This window comes from Alnus glutinosa, chromosome 7 (assembly GCF_958979055.1).
Source record: "Alnus glutinosa chromosome 7, dhAlnGlut1.1, whole genome shotgun sequence".
Taxonomy (NCBI): Eukaryota; Viridiplantae; Streptophyta; class Magnoliopsida; order Fagales; family Betulaceae; genus Alnus; species Alnus glutinosa.
In genome coordinates this window covers 28,756,554-28,779,358 of record NC_084892.1, presented here as the reverse complement: position 1 = coordinate 28,779,358, position 22,805 = coordinate 28,756,554, and the positions used below count along the sequence as shown (strand labels likewise).

The 22,805-nt window shown below is 36.5% G+C and overlaps 3 protein-coding genes across 7 annotated transcripts; 1 reads left to right on the top strand and 2 right to left on the bottom strand.

The window, feature by feature from the left end:
- The first annotated feature begins 408 nt into the window (after positions 1–408).
- Positions 409–3,670, top strand: LOC133872635 (uncharacterized). 2 transcript variants are annotated; one of them, XM_062310217.1, is made up of 3 exons: positions 409–1,314; positions 1,543–1,637; positions 3,211–3,670. In XM_062310217.1, the coding sequence occupies exons 1-2, from the start codon at positions 496–498 to the stop codon at positions 1,597–1,599; spliced, it is 876 nt and encodes a 291-aa protein (XP_062166201.1). In that variant the 5' UTR covers positions 409–495; the 3' UTR covers positions 1,600–1,637; positions 3,211–3,670. The 2 variants fall into 2 exon arrangements, with proteins under 2 accessions (XP_062166201.1, XP_062166200.1); XM_062310216.1 differs by lacking the exon at positions 3,211–3,670 and adding an exon at positions 2,810–3,145.
- A 1,216-nt stretch (positions 3,671–4,886) lies between these two features.
- Positions 4,887–11,454, bottom strand: LOC133872634 (protein DETOXIFICATION 44, chloroplastic). 4 transcript variants are annotated; one of them, XM_062310213.1, is made up of 13 exons: positions 11,065–11,454; positions 10,845–10,966; positions 10,530–10,688; positions 10,263–10,405; positions 9,038–9,173; positions 8,561–8,657; positions 8,352–8,452; positions 7,601–7,764; positions 6,706–6,777; positions 6,460–6,576; positions 5,898–5,993; positions 5,694–5,766; positions 4,887–5,445 (listed from the first exon to the last, which is right to left on the bottom strand). In XM_062310213.1, the coding sequence occupies exons 1-12, from the start codon at positions 11,346–11,348 to the stop codon at positions 5,710–5,712; spliced, it is 1,548 nt and encodes a 515-aa protein (XP_062166197.1). In that variant the 5' UTR covers positions 11,349–11,454; the 3' UTR covers positions 4,887–5,445; positions 5,694–5,709. The 4 variants fall into 4 exon arrangements, with proteins under 4 accessions (XP_062166197.1, XP_062166196.1, XP_062166195.1 ...); XM_062310212.1 differs by having other exon boundaries at positions 5,694–5,815; positions 10,278–10,405; positions 11,065–11,449; XM_062310211.1 differs by having other exon boundaries at positions 5,694–5,815; positions 11,065–11,448.
- A 1,394-nt stretch (positions 11,455–12,848) lies between these two features.
- LOC133872289 (receptor-like protein 7) lies at positions 12,849–16,964 on the bottom strand. Its single transcript, XM_062309766.1, has 3 exons — positions 16,825–16,964; positions 13,152–16,711; positions 12,849–13,001 (listed from the first exon to the last, which is right to left on the bottom strand). Exon 2 carries the CDS (start codon positions 16,699–16,701, stop codon positions 13,180–13,182), a length of 3,522 nt encoding a protein of 1,173 aa, XP_062165750.1. The 5' UTR covers positions 16,702–16,711; positions 16,825–16,964; the 3' UTR covers positions 12,849–13,001; positions 13,152–13,179.
- Positions 16,965–22,805: the final 5,841 nt, after the last annotated feature.

Below are 22,805 nucleotides of genomic sequence, written 5' to 3'. Positions count from 1 at the left end.
TAAATCAATTTGTAAAAGAGTTGTACACACAATACACCTATTAGCTTGAAGTCTTATAAAAAAAAATACTGTAAAAATCACAATAAGAAATTATTCTTTATCCAAAACTAATCATTGTCCATTGAGGAATTGAGAGAACCTAACAAAAGCTTAAGAAAAAGGAATTAACATATATTTATCCTGAATTTAAAGGTCAATATCAAATCATGTTTCAAATTTTTAATTTTTACAATCAATGTCACATGGTTTTTGTTAAAAACAGATGGAAAAACTAACAAAGAGACTTATTGAAGAGCAACAGAAATCTAAAAAAATAATTACAAAATTGAAAACCAAGAAAATAAATTGATATTGATATTATTAGTGTTAAATTGAGATATATTAATAATGATAAGAAACACTTTCCACCAGCGAGAAAAACTACATGTCGTTGAGTTTGAATCGAAATCAGACGCCTTCTTTATCGCTCTCTCGCTCTCTCTATCACACAGAGCCATGGCGGATCCTCCCATAGACAAGATTGCAATCTCCGGCCCAACCCTGGCCTCCCTGATCCAACGCTTCTCCTCCTCCTCCGGCCCCCTCGACGGCCTTCTCTTCGGCCACGTCGCCCTCCTCTCCCCCTCCACCCTCTCCGACGACGACCCCTCATCCTCCACCACTACCGCCACCACCTCCACCTCCCAAACCCTAATCGCCACCATCACCTCCTTCCTCTCCCTCCCATTCTCCTCTCCCTCCGGTCACCTCCTCCCCTCCTTCCCCTCATCTCCCTCCCCTCTCGGCTGGTTCTCCGCTCGCCGTCGCTCCCCTCTCCGTCCCTCCATGCGCGAGTTCTCCGTCTCCCAATCCCTCTCCTCCTCCTCCACCCCGCTCTCCCCTTGCCTCTTCCTCCTCCTCGCCTCCCCCATCCACGACCACGCCATCCACACCCACGAGTACCGCGCGTACCAGTTCCGCGCCTCCTCCGAGTCCTTCGATCCCAAATGCATCGACATCGTCAACATCGGCCCCGGGTTCCGCGGCCACTATGGCGCGTTCAGCCCCAACTCGCCGTTTCCGGCCTTGCCGTGCGAGGTGGGGGGCTCGGTGATGGTTGAGGATGAGAAGGAGGGGGGAGAGGGGGAGTTGGAGGAGCGGAGGCAGTTGGATCTGTGTGCCGAGGGGTTCGAGGTCCGGAGATTGAGGCGGCTGATTGGCTCCGGGGCCGCCGATTATACTGCGGAGCTGGAGGATTTGTATGAGAAAATGCTTGCCAAAGTCGAGAGCTTGGCGAGGCAGGTGGAGCTCAGCTCCGCTAAGGTTTTCGAGCAGGTCAGTTTCGATTGGCTTATTATCCAACAAATTCGGTATATTTTTGAGAATGCTTGTAGTTAATCTACAAATTCGATAGATTTTGGAGAATGCTAATGAATTGGATGCGGTAGCTGAATTTGCTCAATTGAATAATTGTTGGCGTTATATGTATTCATGTGATTCTAGGCTTGTCATACACAAATTATATCATTCAATTAGATTTTTTTTTTTTTTTCCCTGGGGCAGGAAAATCACAATAGGAAGTTGAGACACAAAGCTGCTCGGCTCGCAGGATCAGAATAACTGCCATAACCTTGTTGTCTAGTTTTATTCAGCGCCAGGTACGTTTGTTTCTCCTATTTTAGTTTATCTTTCATTATTGATTGAAACCAATCAGTAGTCGTTAGGGAAGTAATTATACTAAATAGAGTATATGTTCAGAGACCATCATCGAGAAGTCCTGCTTTGATTACAGAAAATAGAGTGGGGAGGGCTCGATTTCTTGTGTTGATTGAGTTATATTTTAAAATGATATGTAACACCATGCTTTCATTCAATTAAACATTATACTTCGTGTGATTTCAGGCCTGTTACTATGATTATATGTTTCCATAGAATTTAATCTCATACTCCTATCTAGCTGATATAGTTGAAATGCTGTGTTTTGGGGTTCTGGAGAAAGAGAGGGAGTGCCATCTCCATTGGAGTGGTTCTCTATTTGGTGTGAAAAGATGAAGTAAAGAGACATTGTGTGCTATGAGCTATGCTAATTTTGTCAGTTGCTACAATTGATCCTGTGCTCTACTTTGCACTGAGTGATCATCCACTCAGAGGGGAAGGGGCTATTTATGCAGCTAATCTTTTGTTAGTGAGAAATATTTGATGGCTGAACACCCTGATCAGACTTCTTTTGTAGAATTTATTGGTTCCCTTTCTTTTTGAGTGTAATTGTTATAATTTTATTACTTGTTAAAAAAAATTCTTGCCTGAAAAAAATCCCGGCATATATATGTGTATGCATTATTATGCACGTCTGAGTTTGTGTGTTTTGGGGGATTGGAGGATACAGGTAGAGGGGCCACCATCGTTCTAAAACTGCTCGCATGGGTTGAAAAAGGTGCTTTAAATTATTTTTTTACCCCCTTTTAAATACTGTGAACTTGCCTTTGACTCTGCTTCCTTTGTTTCTCTGCTTCAGTGAACAACCTGGAAAGAGAAACCAGGGAAGGCTAGATTTTATATAGCAAAAAGAGGATGATAGCAGAAAGCCATATGTTTGGGTAGTCTATATATGGACATAACTCTTGTTGATGTGTTTGTTTATATTCTGAAACTCTTGCCAATTCTTAATGAAGGGAATATTTTTTATATACTTGTATAATACCAAGTAGGGTGGCATGATCGGTTTTGCATTTGATGATTAGCTAGATTTTGCATAGCAAAAAGAGGAGAGAAATAAGTAATCTGCCTTACTTTTATCTTCTTGGTTTTCTCCTTGAATCATTCAAAACAGGAAAATGCACGATCAGATCTTGAAGCTTTCCTGAAAAAGATCGTGTAACCATGGAATTGCTGTCAATGATCCCTGCAGTTTGATCTTTTGGTAACCTTTGAGCTGAAGGTGGTTGATAATCATGGATCCACAGTTTATCATCTTGGGGGGTTTATGGTGATTTCTATGATAAGGATGGCAGAATTCTGCCTTTGGGTATATTGTCAAGTCCTGTGTATTATCCTTGCTTTGTTTCGCTTTTGTTGTTGAAATTTCTGTTTTCATTTCAGAAATTCATTTTGGTTTGTAAGACAATGAAATGAAATGAAATGAAATGAATATTACTGTATTTCGATTGCCTTCATCTTGTAAATCAGTATCTCATCTTCACTTTTAATATCTTCTGCTCTTGAATCAAACAGCTCGCTTTTAACTGCCAACAGAAGCTCTCTTAAGGCTGCTAAGGTTCTGGAAATTTCCCCATCATATGGCAGAAGATTGGACGTGTCAGTCAACTTGGTACAGCTTCTTCTCTTAATGATTGCGAGGAATTTTTGCAGTCAGATATTGTAGTCACTTTTTGCAAGTGAATTCTTGTACATGCCAAAAAACAGATTGCTTAAGATAGCATGTGTGTGCAAGGAAATCCATATAAGCATGACATATTAAGCCTTAGGTAGACAAAGGTGATGTATTTCATTTTAGACAGCCAGAATCGCACTCTGCCCAACTGTAATTGTGAGAGGCCTTTGATCCGTAGCAACTTCCATTCATGTTCGACTCATATAGAATCTTGATCTAGATATGGTCTTTTGGAGCTGAGGAAGTCATGCCTCCTACTTCGGCGTTTTACAAACTAATATAATTGCTGAGTTTTGTTAATCTTTTCTATGAACTTTCTCAATGAAGTACTATTTTTTTGCCTCGTCCAAATTTGAAGTCGTTTAATTGATTCTCATTTTCAGCAAGTATTCCTTCACTCTAAACTTGATGGTATTTTCGTTCTCTTACTTGAACACCTACGCTGCTCGTTTTACAAGAGACAAACTAGCTTTTTGACATATTGGTAATGTAGCAGGACTTGATTATGACCTATCAGAGGAATTGGTATGCTTATTTTTTCTGATCAAAATTGAAAAGAAAAGGCCATTTTGTAAAACGATATCAATTGTTATCCTCAATCTTATTAAACAGTATTTCAAATTTAAATGTCTCTGATTGTTATTCTTAATCTCATTTTAGAAGAGAGAGAGAGAGAGAGGCCTCAAATGTTCTTTTCTTTGGAGAACTTAATTAGGGCTGGCAATTTTTGATAACTCGTGAATATAACACAAAATTATAAAGTTATGGTTGAGGGGCATGAACCCGTTTAATTATATAGATCGATTCATAATTGATCTATATAGTTTTATACTCATGCTTTACACAACTTGCGAATCAGACATGAACTCAACACAAAATTGGCAAGTTAGCGTTGAAAAGTGAGATCCGTTTTTAATTAAATGGGTCGGGTTAGGGTTGATCTATAGAATTTTATAGCCATGCTTCGACATGACCCAAGCCCGACATTCAACACGAATTTCTGCCCCTAAACTTAAATAATGCTTCCTATGTTTCTATGCTTTGTCCGAGCTGTACACTCTTATGCACTATCACATTATACTGTCAGATTGCAAAATAAGAAGTGTTTGTTAATAACCCTACAGAAGTGTTTGCAAGACTAATATTAAGAGCTAAACAGAAGGGTTTTTTTTTTTTGTTTTTTGGTAGATATTGGTAAGATAGAGGTGCCTAGACTTGGGTAAGGGCAGAACAACTTGAAAAAGAGAAACGATAAAAGCCTAAATTTTACATAGCAAAAAGATGAGAGAATATAATTAACATATAATTAGCAAAAAGAGAAGCCTAGACTAACATAAATATTCATACATATGGATAGTCTTTATTTGGACATAACTTCTAGTCTTCTATTCATGTGTTTCTGTATATTTTGGCATCCAAATTCAACGAACATATCATGAACCTGCAGGAAATTCTTATCAAATTTCTTGGAAGAAAGTGTGCTTTATGTACTTGTGTACTGATCACTATCCTCAAATTACAACAGAAAATTTGTTTAACAATTTTATGTATGATTCATATATACACTTTGTAATTGACATGGTCGTTACAAATGGGTCAAACCAATCAGGATCGACAGAAACAAAAGCCAAAGAAAAAACAAAAGCTGTGATAGACATATATAAGAACCCGATGAAGCCGAAAGGGGATGACATCTCAGCTTTGAAACCATTGTTATATATATCTTTAGCTACCTCCAATAAGACATCCTACCTATCTCCTTATCAAACTAGCCAGACTTATATCCAGTAAGTTGTAAGCAGCTGACTTCAACCCACTCTGATTAATCAATAAAAGTACACCTCTCTCAGCACCTTGACGCAATTTTTTTCTGTGATTGAGGCACTGGTAAAAGTTTGCTTGATTGGCTTGAAAATTAGGATAAGTGTATGTGTCATGTCCCGTGATCTTGATGGCACTCAACATCCAAAACAGATGGCAGAAATTTTGGGATGCAGAACTTGATCACATCTCAGTCAGTTTCTTGCTTCATCTTGGACCAGACCATTTTCCATGGTCCACTTTTGGAGCTCAACCTGAGGGAATATTATCAAAACAGTCGAGGGTTGGAAGAAATTAAAGAGCAGTCTGATAAAAACAGGTGGATATGACCCGAGCCAATATGAAAAATCTATTCTACAAGTCATGGTCAAAATGTAAACCGATTTTGAGAAAACTAAAGACCTTATGACTTAACCAATCTGCATGGTATAACCAATCAGTTATAAAGACGCAATGATTTCACACACCCCATATAATCATACAGAATAAGAAATTAGTTTACCTCCAAATTCCAGCTCCTACGCGCAAGACCATGAAGAGGAACAACCCCATCCAGACTCCAGCAAGACCGAATACTGGAGCAGCCACAAGTAGGAAGATTGAAGAGATCAATCCAACAAGCACCTTTTCATCACAACAAGGGAGCTAAGAAAGGAGAACAGATCAAATTAAGTAAATATCATTATAATACGAATCAGAGACGCACCATAGAGTAGGCAGCATATCCAAAGTCAGAAACCCCATAGTAGAGCCCATCAACAACAAATGCTAAAGCATTCATTGGTTGTGATCCAGCTACAAACTGCATAAGAGTGACAATGTTAGATATGCTTAATAAAATCATTGGCAAAGAAATTTATAGATGAAATCATAAATATCATCGTATCATCCGGGTTATAGCCATTTTAGGTCCTATTTACAGGCATCTGTCAAACTCTAGTAGCCATTTAGGGCAAAATTTTAGGGGAGAAACCTTGCCTAGTCCATTTTTGCATTTGCTGATTATAAACAACATATATATACTGGGAAGTGACGACAGCTATCACCACACAGGTAAATTAAAAACTACAACATATTGTTTTACAAGAAAAGTATAACATAATATTATTAAAGAGTCTACAACCAGGGCATGAAAGGTCAAAATATGCCACCCTTAGTCCCCATAGCATAAAAAATCAAAAGAGCAGAACCAATAGATCAGTCTTGGCATCTACCCAAAAGGATAAAGCTGCCCAACAAGTAAAACTTTCAGATTTGTAGTTTCTTACCAGAATACCAGACCAGGCAATGGTCAGAACTTCCAAGTCCGTGCTGAACAAGCTAGAAAATGCCCCAAACCCAAGAAATAAAATAACAGCCAATGCAATTCCTGTTGCTAAGCCAATCTGGTAAAATGTAGAAGGAAAAGAACATGGAAATATTGGGTCAGTTCTCATGTCTGTTGTTTTGGGGAAAAAAAAGGAAACCGGTTCAGAATGGCAACGACACAGAAAAGGGTAGGAAATTAGTATAACCTGAAGAACTCTGTAAATCACTTGACGTGCTTGTTCATAATTTCCTTGGGAGTAACCCCTGGCAAGAAGAGCCTGTGAAGAATAATCAATGTAATGACAACAGAAACAATGACGATTCAACTAAGGCATCTCACTCAGATGCAACTTATGTTTGAGAGTGAGAGAGAGAGAGAGAGAGAGAAGCACAAGAAATCCACCATGCTCTTATACATAAGTCCTCTGTCTGAGCCAATTGGAATGCTAAATGACTCTACCATAGAAGTTGCATCAAACTAAAAATTGCCAATTGTTTGTTCTCATATGTTAGATTTGTTATTGTCTACTCAGCTACTGGATGCAAGGCATGTGAGCGTAGAGTAAGGGCAAGACATCAAACAGCTTCGAAGCTTCCCTGGACTGACCAGCTCACAATTTGGTCTTCAGCAAACACAACTAATTTTTCCACAAATTTCCAAACAATTACCGGAGTAACAATTCTTGCAAGTAAAAAAGCTGGAAAAGTTTCCTACATAGCATGAAGCTATGTTTACAAAAAATAAATCAGTTAAGATTGGTGTGAACACGCTTCCATGGATCTTGTCCAACAGAATTTCCTGAGTCAAACTTAGGATTCAGATATTTGATAGTCTAGTTTTAGTAAAACATTATTATTATTATTTGTTGGTTGTAAATACGTCCCAAAATCAGGCAATAAACCCAGTAGGTACATCCCAAAAGCATCTCTAATGGCTGGGATAAGATACTAATCATCTGGGGAAATTATGCATGTCCCCGAAAACTAATTCTACATAGATGTACTGGAGCTGCCAAGCTACTCCTGCAGTATTATTTGGTCAAACACTCAACAACTTGATTACATTCGCAACACATTAATGTGTAAACATGCAAAGTATACCTGACCAGCTAGTGCTAAAGCATCAGTCAGCAAAGACACTGCCAACCAAACTTGTACACAGATCTGATGACCTGCCATAGGTATAGGACCCTCTCTAGCTGCCATGGACGTTGCCAGTGTCATGGTTACAAGAACAGCTATGGTCCTCCCAATAAGAAGCCCACCTGCAGAATACAGCAACCATAATTTTTTCACAGATTGATAATTTTTCTGTTTTCTCTTAGCAGCTTGTCTGTCAGAGCAGCAAGGCAACAATCATGAAGAGCGAGCATCACAATAAAAACAATGTTTAGATTAATATCTAATCCTTGACCTAAGCTGAGAACATTAGTTGACCTAAGATTTTTTAATGAGGCATATAAGAGTTCCAAACCCAAAAAGAAGTTTCATCAAGTTGATTGAATTCATCTATTACGCTTATCTAAATGCATAAATAGAAATTGCAGTTAATATATGGATCAGTAAGGCATGAGTTCCATGGAAAGACATAAACACATGCCAATGTCCGGAAACACATTGGGACTGCTACCCATAATCTATGCATGCAACAATGATACTGTTGAGAGAAGAATATCACGAGTCAATCATAAATTCAACAAAAGCATCACAAGGCAATTGCCTATATCAATTATTCATCCAGATAGTTTCAGAAGAATAACACTCTTCTTTATATTTTCACCAAAAGGAGCCCAAGCATTGGAAGAGCAAAAGTACAGCAGACACCCATAGAATTAGTTGGCAATGAACGTACCGGATTTTAGATAGCTGGAAACTCTTCTCCCATCAATGTTTGGAGAAATTAGCGATATTTTTTTATTCAATTTCCAGAGAAGAATAAAAGCAATTAAGTATCTGGTGAAAAATGGACATGAAAGAATCTGTTAGGAGAGGAAAGGTGACAACACTATGTAACTCAAAGGAACATCAAGCATTATAAAGTTTACCACATTACTGACGTACTCAGAAATCACAGTAGAAATTGCAGCACCACCAATGCCAAGACCAAAAAGAAAAATCAATATTGGATCCAATAACGCATTGAGCAAGTTGCCAGCACCTGATATTCAATAGTCACTCATCATACATACAACTAGCAGTCTCATCCTGATGAAGAGAAACTCTACTATAATATTTAAGAAGACCAGATTCATCCCGCAAAGTAGAAGTTGTCTGCTACAACACATGTTCCAAAAATACTAGAACTTTTGCAATCCATAAAACTCTTCAAGCATAAGTCATTTAAAAGAGAGGCTGCTCAAAGCTCATTATTAAAAATGCAAAAAGAATAAAAATCTGAATGTATGAGTTCACTTAAACTTAGAGCTGCAAGTCACAACATCGGTCATTCATGCATTTATACACGCACACCCAATAGAAGGGAGGGAGGGAGGGAGAGAGAGAGAGAGAAAGACAGAGAAGAGACATGTTGCAACTTGCCAATGGCATAAAGAGGTGTCTTTGTGTCCATAAATCCACGAAATGTGCCTTGTGCAGCAAGTGCAATTACAATTGGTGGAGCACCAAAGGCCCTCAGGGTAAGAAAATGCTCAGCTGGCACTCGCATTGGTGAGTCCTACAACATATCAAACCTCAGTAAACACTTTCCAAACAATATCTTTAGCCTTATAACAAACCCCCAAATAAGACAAAATCGTATCACATCCAAAACAAATTAACAAATATGGAAGGTACATATTTACATTGCAATACACTGGAGGCTCGAATGAACCCTTGTAGACATCATGATTATAAAAGTTTGATGTGTAGAGTTCTTTATAAATTCACCACTATAATTGCAAAAGGTATTAATAACTACTAACTAATGCTAAGCATCACTCTTTTTCTTGCATTGGAAACTTAATCATCATCTAATGTGTGTGCGCGCGCGTGGTCATGTGATCATGGACATGCATAGGTAGCTCTATGGGCATAGAGTAATGTACAGGACTTACCACATTTAAGAGTTCCACAAGAAGTTAGGTAATTTCCGACATAATTGATGACCATTCAGAACTTCCACTCAAAAGATCTCAAAATTGTGGTTACTATTGGACCTAGATTTCATGATGAACAGGTGCACTGGTTCACAAGATTTCCTAATTGACCAATCAACTCTTTGTAAAACTAGATTTCTGAGTCCTACAACATATCAAACCTCATTAAACACTTTCCAAACAATATCTTTAGTCTTATAACAAACCCCAAATAAGACAAAATCATATCACATCCAAAATAAATTAACAAATATGGAAGGCACATATTTACATTGCAATATACTAGAGGCTCGAATGAACCCGACATCATGATTATAAGAGTTTGATGTGTATAGTTCTTTATAAATTCACCACGATAGTTGCTCAAGGTATTAAAAACTAATACGAATGCTAAGCATCACCCTTTTTCTTGCATTAGAAACTTAATCGTCATCTTCCACAACATTATTGTACTGCTAATGTGTGTGTGCATGCTCGAGTGATCATGGACATGCTTAGCTAGCTCTATGATAATTTCCGACATAATTGATGACTATTCAGAACTTCCAATTTTAAGAATGATAGTAGATCACTTAAATTTTAAGAATGATGCCAGAATATAAGAGAAAAAAATTGGTAACAAAGAACGCGTTGATTATTGAATTCATAATTTAGTTAAGTCTACGTACAGCAGGTATACCCACAACATTCATTAAGAAACCAGAGCCTAAAAAGAGCGCAACAGCTTCAGCAATGCCAACACTAGCAGCAAGTGCTAAAGAAGTTGATACTGAGGGAAGGAGTTTCTTGCCATCATGCTCGCCCATGCCATCTTAATGACAATCACAAAATGAAAACCCCCATAAGATAATTGAAGAGAAAAATCCAAAACAAAATCCGGGAAATTCAAAACAAAGAATATCATAATATGCTAGATTACACGCAATAATATTTACCATTGTCAATTTGAGTGGAATCTTCACTGGCTCGACTAACCAATGCCTGCTCTTCAGCAACAAAGGACGTTGTGATGTTGAGCAATGGAACATTAAACAACTTTGACACCAAATTGAAAACTGAAACCGACACCCCAACAGCTGCCAACTCAACAGAACCTACACCAGAAAATCATTAACACAAAAATAAATCTTTTAGTAGTCATCAGATGCGCAAAACAAAAACAAGTCATCATCTACAGTGTGGATGGGAAGTATGACACCAATATTGCCCATAAGAACGACTGCCCAAAATCAGAACCGAAACAGAAGTACCTAAATGGCCAACAAAGGCTGTGTCAACCAACGACGCAATCGGGTCAGCCGCCAAAGCCAGCGCAGCAGGCAATGCAATTGTCAATATCTCCAGCCCCAGTTCATCAAACTTGAGGCCATCTCTGTAAATTTCCCAAAACTACAACCTCAAAATTGAAAGAAGAAGAAGAAGAAAAAAAACTAAATAAAATCCAATGCACCAGTTCCAAATTGCGCATACCTCAGACGGTGAACAAGAGAAAAAGACGATTGTGAAAGAGACGAAGTGGGTGGCGGGTCCGGGTCGACCGGAGCACGAGAAGCTGCAGACTTTGGCTCTCGGGGCGGGCGTTCACTCTCCAGAGAGGAGCTAGCGTGCTTCCGAGGTGACGATTTGGGCACGATTTTAAGACGAGCCGAGCAATTAGGGTTTCTGATGAGCGCTTGGAATTTGAACGATAAACAATTGTTGTTGGGTGAGTGTATGCAGAGCAGGTGGCGGTGGAGGTAGAGACCACTCGCCATTCTCGAAGAGATAGGGAGGGAATTGAAGAGAGGCAGGCAACCATATATTTCATTATTTGTTACTTTTATCCACCAACGAACTTAACGGAAAAATTCCTCTAATTTGGTCTGTAAATTAATATGAGAGAATTTTTGTGGAGCAGATAAATTATATAAAAATTCTCTTATATTTACTATCTAAATTATTAATAATTTAAACAGTAAAAGCAAAATTACTGGAGATTTATGTCTCATACCCATAGATATTAAAATCCATGTCGCCCCCTAATGCATCTACTTCACAATTGAAGTTTTTTTTTTTTTTACTCATACTTTATTATTTATAAATTAATACTTTTATAGATAAGATCACAATTAAAATAATTATTAATTAGTTTTAACATAAATATACTAGTATTTAGACTTTTAGTATCATTCTATTTGATTTATTTTTATTTGCCTAATGAGAATATTTACATTCTTTATAGTACTTATTATATCTACAATAATTCTTTCTATATATAAATAGTCTTATTTTTTATTTACTTATTTACGAGTTATTTTAAAGATTATTATAACATGTGAGGCTATTGTATAATACATCTTAGATTAAATTTTGAAGCATTTGCAAAGACATTAATTTGTCAAGTCCCACATTTAGTAATTATAAGTGATTGTATGAAGTTTCTATTTACATATATTATTCTACATCATACTTCACAAAAGCAATGAAGCAACCTTTCTGTACTTGTACGTCATAAATTAAATTTTGAAGCATTTGCAAAGAGACACGAGGTTAAAAATACTATTATTTTTAAGATTAAATTAATTCTTTCAATATATAAATACTCTTATTTTATATATACTTTTTTTTTTTGAACTATCTTATTTTATATATACTTATTTAAGAGTTATTTTAAAGATTATTATAACACCTGAGGTTATTGTATATATAAAACATGTTAGATTGAATTGTGAAGCATTTGCAAAGACATTTGCCAAAGTCCCACATTTAGTGATTAGTGATTATATAAATTAAGTTTCTATTTACATTATTCTACATCATACTTCACATAGCCAAGCTAGCAATGAAGCAACCTTTCTGTAATTGTCATAGAATGTCATTAGGACATTATTGATCAGGACTTTACTAATCAATGCCAATGAAGAAGCATATCAAAAATAATTGAAAAACAAAAATGTTAAAAAAAAATGGATAAGTACAAGGTTCAAAATTAGGACTTTTGCTTTGTTATCATATTAAATTAGCACTTATCTTAAACGGTTAAGCAAATAGGAAAAGGCAAAAATATAATCATTTAATTAATACTTTAACTGTTATGTCATAACACTACCAAAAGCTTTAAAACTTAGCAAGAGGGCTTATGAAAGTCAATGTCCAGCTTATTAGAAAAAAAAGAAAAATAAGAAGAAAAAAAAAAAGGGTTATGTCCTTCTAATGAAAGCTATAAACATAGTTCAATGGAAACTTCAAAAGAAGGAAAATGACAAAAAAAAAAAAAAAAAAAAAGCTACTTATATATATATAAAACATGTTCATTCAATATAAATCTTACAAATCAAAGTCGAGTACAAATGTTAAATAGTGACCAAGGCAAGTGACAAGACGAGCAAGTTTTGACTTCACATCCCATGTGCTTCTTATATAGTCACCTGCAAATCCAATATCAGAAACATATTTTAATATTATATACATAGCTTGATAATATCAAATTCACTTAAGACCACATTCACATCCAATTGCATTAATTCTTTTTTAATTTTCCTAATGTTCTAGAAAAAAAGAAAAAAAAAAGGTCTAACCTGACTGCATTGCTCCTTGTATCTATTACTAATGCCTCCGTCCTTGATTTTGGTGTGCTCGCTGTCCTTGATTCCTCTGTACTCGTCTTTGGCGATTTTCAATTCTAATATATAGCCCAGGGAACATCTTAAAAAAGATATCATCAACATGTTTATAGTAGCATATCCTCCACTTCTTCCAAAACATAAGAGGTCCAATAATGATTCCAAAGCCAAAAACAAATCCCAGTTCGACACTTAAGAAGTTCCAGTCAATTGCATTAATCCTAGAATTCGAATGAGTTTCTTCAGATGTTGGAAGTGACAATCTAGGCTCTTCACGTGTGCATTTTTCTTTCAAAGGAAAGCCACATAATCCTATGTTCCCTTCATAGGAAGTTTCCAGGAATGTACCAAATTGCTTGATCTGTGGAATCTTTCCCACCAATTGATTGAACGAAAGGTTAAGGACTGATAGGAAAGTAAGACCTTCTGCAAGTTGAAATGGAATCTCACCTGTAAGCTCGTTGCTTGACAAGTCTAGTGACTCAAGATCACTCAATTTTCCCAAAGATTGTGGGATTTGGCCTGTGAAAGCATTGTGAGACAAGTTGAGGATATGTAGCAATTTGAGTTCTCCCACTTCTTCAGGTATTGGGCCGTCAAAATTGTTACATGAAAAGTCAAGGGAGTTGAAGATAGGTAGGATCTTCTCTAGCTTTGCCTCTAGCCCTTTCATGGTAACAGTTATCACATCTTGATAATAAATATCTATGATATAGCCACTCTTATAAGTATTAGTATAATGTGCAAATTCGAGGTGGTTGAGCTGAGATTCAGCCTCATTTTTATCATTTGTTATTGCCTTCCAATCAGAAAAGTGTTTTATTGGAAGCTTACCGGTGAAATTGTTTACCGCTAGGTCTACAATTTGAAGCTTTGGCCAAGAGGCATTACACCCTTGACAATCAATGCGCCCATAAAATCTGTTAGATCGCAGAATAAGGATGTGCAACATGGATATATTCTTCAAGTAACATGGGAAGGCATCCTCGATGTGATTGTTTCCAAGGTTTAAAACTTCCAAAGATGTGCATTTGGCAAGAGATTTGGGTAGCTTTCCTTCTAGTTGGTTTCCATTGAGACTTAAAGTTTGTAAGCCACAATTGGTTGGAAATGTATTAAAAATTGCGCCAATGAGATTGTTTCTCCTTAGATTTAGCACCCCTAAACCTTGATTTGACCACATTTGACCCCCACTCATCTTAAATAAGCATTGCGGAATTGTGCCACTCAAAAAATTATCTGACAAATCTAGAACACGAAGATTTGTAGCTTTGCATATTGATCCAGGGATACTCCCATAGACTTTATTGCTTGAAAGAGAGAAGAAATAAGCCTCATATAGAGAGTCACCAATACTGGCTGGTATCACACAATTGAAATTATTCTTCGAGAAATCCAAGTATTGAGCATATTTTGGAAAAACTGAGAGTTGACCTTGGAGTTTGTTGGATCGAAGATCTAGGGATTGCACCGAAGACATGTTGAGTAAAGGGAAATTTAGAGTCTCCAAACAGTTATAAGAAAGATTCAATGAGTTAAGATGAGGAAGATTCCAGATCCAATTGGGTATCTCTCTGTGAATCCGGTTGTCTGAAAGGTCTAGCTTGAATAATGTGGATTGATTTATCAAGAACTGAGGAAATGGTTTCAATTTGCTAGAAGCCAATCCTAAGTTGTTGTGGGAGAGATCGAGATGTGAAAGATTTATCAAGTTCTGAATCACATTAAGCTGCAAGGAGCTGTTAAAGTTGTTCCAAGAAAGTGAGAGGCTCCTAAGATTTCGGAGTTCAAAGACAGACATGGGTATTGGCCCTTCCAAGTTGTTGTGGGAGAGATCGAGATATGAAAGATTTATCAAGTTCTGAATCACATTAAGCTGCAAGGAGCTGTTAAAGTTGTTCCAAGAAAGTGAGAGGCTCCTAAGATTTCGGAGTTCAAAGACAGACATGGGTATTGACCCTTCCAATTTGTTGTGACTCAAATCAAGGTACCTCAATAGGCAAGAAGAAACAGTTGGAAATTCATTGAGTCGACCGGAAAATCGATTGTTGCTAAGTGTTAGTTCCTGCAATGATGGAAGTAAAAATAGAGATACGGGTATTGGCCCTTCCAAGTTGTTGTAACTCAAATCAAGGGTTTCTAGCAGACAAGAAGAAACATTCGATATTTCATCGAGTGGACTAGAAAATCGGTTGTTATGAAGTCCTGGTTTCGACAATGATGGAAGGAAAAATAGAGAAATTGGAATACTCCCTTCCAGTGAATTGTACGTCAATTCAAGAACCTCCAGATTCAGAAGTTCTTCCCACTTAGTTGAAGTAATCTGACCTGTTAAATTATTACGAGAAAGCTTTATTGTCGTCAACTTCTTGTTCATGCTGAATGATGGAATTGATCCGACCAAATTGTTGTATGACATGTCCAAATAAAGCAATTGTGGGAGGCTTGCCATTGACTTTGGGATTGATCCATTGAAATAGCAATAATGAAGATCTATTACAGACAACATTTTCAAGTTACCAATAGAATGTGGCAATGCCCCTGAAAAGTCTGTGAACCTAAGCAGCAGCATTTGAAGAGATCCATTTGAAGGAAATTCTGGCAACGAACCCTGAAGATTAGAATTTCTTGATAAGTCAAGTGTTTGCAGTGTTGGAATCTGGAAGATCTTTTCTGGAAATGTTCCATTCAACTTAGAAAAAGATAAGATCAAGGATCTCAAATTTTTGAAATTTGCAAAAGATTCAGGAACTGGACCATAAAAATTGTTATCATTAAGACGAATAATTGAGAGAGACTGAAGATTCGTTAACGAGGAATCAATAGGCCCTGCAAGTTGACAATTTGACAAGCTCAACACTCTAAGCTTTGGTAGTGAAGATGATAAGGCTGTGCCCCACTTAGACCCTTGCGCTGATATATTTACACTATCAAGATAAAGTTCCGTAAGCTTCGAAAGGTTTTGAACGAGCATATTCAGATTTGGATTCTCAAGTTTAAGTGAATCAAACATGTAGTAGTTCCTACAACCAGTAGATAAATCAAGAGTAACCAACCTTGTCAAGTGGGAAATCGCAATTGGAATCTGCCCCTCAAAGCAAGTATTTGATAGGTTCAAATAACTCAAGTTCGTGAGCTTGTCAAATTGGGATGGAATCTGGTTAGAAAAGTTGTTATAAGCCAAATCCAAGTGCTGGAGATACTGAAGACTAAAGAGGCTGCTTGAACTGTCAAATCCACCCGATATGGATTCGTTGGTCAGGTTGAGACCGATAACACGCCCCTCGTTGCAGGTTACACCTTCCCAAGAACAGCAATCGACACTTTGATTCCAGTGCACCAGTTTTGTGGATGAAGCACGGTCAAATACGAGGCTATCCTTCAATTGGAGCAGCAAGGATTGCTGATTGTCAAGGCATTGGCCACACACCCCAGAGATACAGAAGTTCATGGAAAGTAAGCATATGGATATCAAGAAAAGCCATGACAAGAGTGGAATTCCCATTGGAAGCTAGCTGCAATAAGAGACACGTACCCGCACATTAATATATAATGAGTTGAAGAGTTAATGAAATTAGTGATGGATTCAAGAGAATAATTAAGACGGAAGATCGAGTACATGCATTACATTTTGGGGCTGTAGCTAATGTTTTAGCTGACAGAAATTAAAGCACTCGATCAGATTTGGGAACTGAAAGTGTGGAATAATATTAGAGGTAGCAAAGGCTTTGCATGCTTCAACTGGGATGAAGAATGATAGAGTTGATCTCAGAGCGTCCATAAATTATATAGCCGAGGGAGGTCGACAGAACGTACTAATCACTCAAAAAGCCCACAAAATAATGGTTTTGCTTTATCTTAACGTGACTTGTCAAAAAGCAATGTAGAGAGTATAAAGGTGATATAGTATGAGAAGGTAATAGTGATGGAAAGTGCCGCTGTATCTTCCACTTATCCATTTTCACATTTCCTTTTACAAAGATTTCAAAAGTAGTCGGCACAATAATGCACCTAGGATAAACTGTCTAATAGCTTTTTGGAAAGCAAGCAAACTGTCAAGCCAACGCTGAAGCTCATGGGTCATGGGTCATGGGCTTTCTTTCCCTAACAAATCTAGCTTTGTTTTGGTCTCTTATAGACTTATTTATACTAGTCCAAGTCTAAGTCAAAGGAGGGTTGTTGTTTGTGAAAAGAAAGAAGAATTATTAGCATGTTTGAAGCTTCCTTCGATATAACAACCTAATTCTAAATATATAAGTAAAATTAGACAGATTAATTGCTTAGCTCGACATGCATATGCGTTCAAAGTCCCGATTTACCATTACGATTGCAATGTCTCACTTTTGCTCCAAAATGGCCAAAATACTCTATGGGCATAAAAACCCCAATTTTTTTTTTTTTTTTTTTTTTTTTTGTGCCGTTTGCAAAAATTTTTATGGTTATTCTTATTTTATTTTATTTTATTTTAGGAGGTAAAAAGCAGAAATTGCAACTTTAATAGTAGATAAGTAGGATTTATCAACTAAATTGAAAGAGTACTGTGGGAACAATCTAAATTGAATGACAGATTTAGGATGATAAACTTGTTTTTTTGTTGGACTTGTCAAAAGGATCAAGATCCACGGCAATTTCTTAGAAATTGTCGTGGACAGCAATTCTAATACATAAGACTAAGAACATGCCACGTAAACTCTTCTTAAAATTTCAATTTTTAAATCAAAATTTAATCACTTTTTTCTTTTTCATTAATGTACCTTTCTCCCCCCTCTCTACTGCATTTTCTTCATCTTCATTTCTCTCTCTCCCCCATTTCTCCTTCTCGCCGGACCTCCATCTAAGAAAATCATTTTTCTGCATATTCTTCTTCATTTTTTGGACTTGCATTGGCTCCATTTTCAGACGCCCAAAAGCTTTATGTATAAAAAAATATATAAATGGAAGAGAAGATTTGGGCTTCATTTTCACATCTCTCTCCAAAGACTCCATTTTCGCATCTCCGCTCGTCTGATCTTCTCTATTTAGAATTTTCTTTTTTAACGATTTGATATGAAAAAAAATAATTCTCCAAAGCGCAAAAAGATTTCCCATCAGAGTTTTATGCTACTAGATTTTTCTCAAGAAAACCAGAGTGTAAAAAGAGAGAAAAAAAAATAAAAATAAAAATGAGAGAACACCCACCTACGTGGATTGAAGAAAATGAAGATGAAAACCTTTTAGAGAGAAAAGAGATTTTTATTGTTGCAGCCCGAATCAATTGCAAAAGCCTTTCAAAGCCTCTTTGTTTTGTTTTTTTTTTTTCTTAGAAAAAGATGAAGGAAAAAGACAACACGAAGAAGAAAATAAGACCCCTCATCTCACGGCCTAGATTGTAAAAAGTGCTACACGGCAATTCTTTCTTAAAGAATTGCCGTGGATCTAAAAAAGCCAATGCCGCTTTTTTAGTTAGAACGTTCAGAACTGATCAGTAATAATTGGGTCATTTTCCCAGGCACAAGCAGTAATATATAACGGCTTTCTTGACTTAAGTCTTCCAATGAGTCTCCACGCACAAACACAAGCAGAAGAATTGGTCGCATTTCCTTTAGAAGCTCACCAACCGCGTCAAAAGGCACGCTAGCTGGGGTGGTTTATGCACTGTCATTCGGAAATGCACGCCAGCTGGGGGGTATATATGGACACTGTCATCATTGTGAGGAATGGTTTTGAAAAAATGTTTTGGCAAATAATTATCATTCTTCTTCTATTTCTTTTCACTTCTTTCAAAAATATCAAATAAAAAGCATTCTAATTTTTTTACACTTTTTATATCACATTAATAATTTTTTATTATTATTCAAATAAAAAAATTCACTACAAAACAAAACATTTTTATTTTTCTATAAAACATTATCAAATTTTCATGAAACTTTCATTTGTTGAAAAAATTATTATGCACTTTTCCAATAAAATGCTTTAATTAATGTTCATTAAATCTAAAATTGAGTACTAGTTGATCAAGCCCCGTTTAATAACCCCCTCCCCTTCCTCTCCCCTTATTTTCATCTCTCCCAAAAAAAATCAACTCAAAATATTCTTAACCTTTTTTTACTTTTTATATCACATCAACAATTTTTTATTATTATTTAAATAAAAAAACTCACTACAATACAAATTTTTTTCATTTTTCCATATAAATTTTCTCTACTTTATATCACATCAATCACTTTTTACTTTCACTCAACAAAAATATTCTCTCACAAAGGGAGGGGAGGGGAGGGGAGGGGAGGGGGATTACTAAAAGGTTATTTGACGTCCTTTACATTCAAAAGGGAAGTCTATGCATTACTTAAGATTGAAAGGGAAAACTGATTCTTTTATGCTTTTAAAAAATAAAAAATAAAAAATATTTTATTCAATTTTTTTGTAATTTTTTTAAATTTTATCTCATAAAGTCAAACCTCAAAATTTGCGCAGTGAATTAATTGAATTCGCTTTCAAAAAATCGAACACCCAAACAGATACCATAATGAAAAGGAAATTGTTTTGAGTACATTCTTATTATAATTTTCTCACAAATTCTTCTTATTTCTCAATGGTAAAAAAAATTAAGCAATAAAATTTTACAAGTAAATTGAATTATTTAGTAGCTAATGTGATTAGTATCAAGGGAACTGTTAGTCTATTACATTAATTTGTAAATGACTTGTAGTTAAAATTAGAATAATACTAAAAAAATCACACTTTTATCTCACTACTATCACACATCGCTAACATAACATGCAATATCAATCAACCTTTAAATTTTTTTTTTTTTTTACTAATTCATTTTGGCATCTGTCCTTGATTCTTGCGTGCTCGCAGTTCTTGATTCTTGTGTGCTTGTCTTCTGCGAATTTTTATTCTCATATAAAACTAAGGGAACATCTTGAACATCAACAAGCTTGTAGCACCATATTCTCCACTTCTTCCAAAACATAAGAGGCCTAATAACAATTTCAAAGTTAAAAACAAAAATAGCATTCTCATAATTCAAATGAGCTTTTTAGATGTTGGAGGTGATGATCCCAACTCTTCATGTATGCATTTTTCTTTCAAAGAAAAGCCACAAAATCCCATGTTCTCTTCATAGGAAGTTTCCGAGAATGTAGCAAATTGTTTTATTTGTAGAATCTATCCAACCAATTAATTGAACGAAAGGTTGAGAACTAACATGAAAATATGACCATTTGCAAGTTGAACAGGAAAGAAGTGAAAGAAAAGGAATTACCAATGCTAGCAGGTATGACAAAGCTGAAATTATTCATTGAGAAATCCAAGTATAGTTGAGCATTTTTTTGGAAAACTGAGAGTTGCCCTTGGAGCTAGTTGGAGCGAAGGTTTAGAGCACTCAGAGAACACATGTTGAGTAAAGACAAATCTAGAGTCTGCAGATAGTTATAATTAAGAAATAATTAATGGGTAAAGATTAGGAAGTTTCAAGATCCAATTGGGTATCTCTCCGTGAATCTGGGTGTATGAAAAGTCTAAACCTTCTAACGTGGATTGGTTTATCAGGAACTAATCCGGAAACATTTTCAACTTGCTAGAAGCTAAGATTAATTTTGTAATTTGAGGAAAGGCGGATAACAAAGAATTAGCTCCATTACATCCAATCACCAAGTTGTTGTGAGAGAGATCAAGATATGAAAGATTTATTAAGTTTTGAATCACATTAAGTTGCAATGAGCCGTTAATGTTGTTCCAAGAAAGTGAGGGTTTCTCAAGACTTCGTTCAAAAACAGAAATGGGTATTGACCCTTTCAAGTTGTTGCAGCTCAAATTAAGGTACTTCAATAAGTAAGAAGTGTAAGATTTGAGAATTATATATTTCTCCCCATGAATATTATAAGATCATTGTATAGATATTTATAACAACTACACAATTATTCACCTTCTACTAAAACTATGAATGGTTACAACTATGTACCTCCTATCTCATTATATATCTTTTAATGCTTTGTATTCAATGTATCGTGAGATCTCTTCAACGGTCTAATTATTATTATCTTCAACTATGAATGACTCTTCATTGTCTTCATTGAGATGCTTGTTATTACTGATGCGAGATGTATCTTTAACACGCCTCTACAAACTCATCGATTGGTAAGGGACGAACGTGGAGTTTGGAGCGAATAGTGATAAACCGAGAAGAAACACGAGGCTGATATTTAACACATGATATTTGATATGACGTAGCACAAGCGGATAGGTGTGAGAAGTTGTGTTCTCTAAGTACGAACAATCAACTAACACGTTGATAGGGATAAACGGAATACTTTCATTCAATAATCAACTAAAACTGTCTTTCATATTACAAACATCTCCTATTTATAATAAAGCCCAAATGGCTACAAAAGAAATAAAATCCTAAATCTTCTAAGATTAGAAATAAAAACAAATAAGCATATTATGGAAATACTTGATGCCAAAAAATATTTCCAAAATAATTAGAATATTCTTGGAATCAAAGAATTACCATGTTAGGGAAGTACGATACTAATTATAATATTACTTAACAATAAAGTAAATATAATTAAATACGAGATTCCTTAAAAAGGGGAATCAGGAGAATTGTCAATGATCTCTTATTTCCTTCTTAGTCTTTCCTCTTGATGGCAGCCGACAACTTAGAAGATCTTTCGCAACGTCAATATAGGAATCTTTATTATTCGACAATCTTCTTAATTAAGATATTCGGGATATTATGCTCATCTCACCTTGCAGAATCAAAGACGCTGCTCTTTGATTAGTTACCTTAGTCTTCCGCTACGTCAGTTGGTATCAGAGCAGGCTTTGTCCTGATCATGGCCAATCAACGCAACGGTTACAATCCCCCTAACGACGCTGATCGTGACAGGGAGGCTCCTTGGAAAGCCGAATTCTAAGAGTTCCAGCAAACAATGCGACAAGATATGCGCCAGATGCGAGCAATGACAGAGCGCATACACATGGGTCCTAATCGTAATCATAAGGACAATGATGCCCATGATGACGATGGGATTTGAGTGAGGCCTATTCTTCACTGACAACTTGCACCCATAAACCGACCACCGATCTATGAGGATCTTAGTGATGATGAAGACTTCGCTGAAGGGGTGTTCGGACATAACGATGGAGTAGATCGATGAGGTGAAGGACGTACGCGCGCCGGTCATGGTGGCGGCTCAGGCTTCAGAGGTTATGAGCGCGGTGGAGCTGGCCATATGGGGAATGTCTATGAAGGCGCTGGCCACCGGGATGCTTATGGAGAGCAACCAAGACGTCAGGATCACAGTAGGGAGGAATCCCATGAATATCGAATGAAGATTGATCTCCCATCATTCAACGGGCAACTTCAAATTGAAGATTTCCTAGATTGGGTGACAGAGGTAGAGAGGTTCTTTGATTACATGAATATTCGCGAGGATCGCAAGGTGAAATTAGTGGCATACAAATTCAATGGAGGAGCTTCTGCTTGGTGGGAGAAATTACAGATTTCCCTTGCCCGACAAGGGAAGGGACCGGTAACTTCATGGTTGAAGATGAAGCGGCTACTCAAAGCACAATTTTTACCACTGGATTTTGAGCAATGACTATTCCAGCAATACCAAG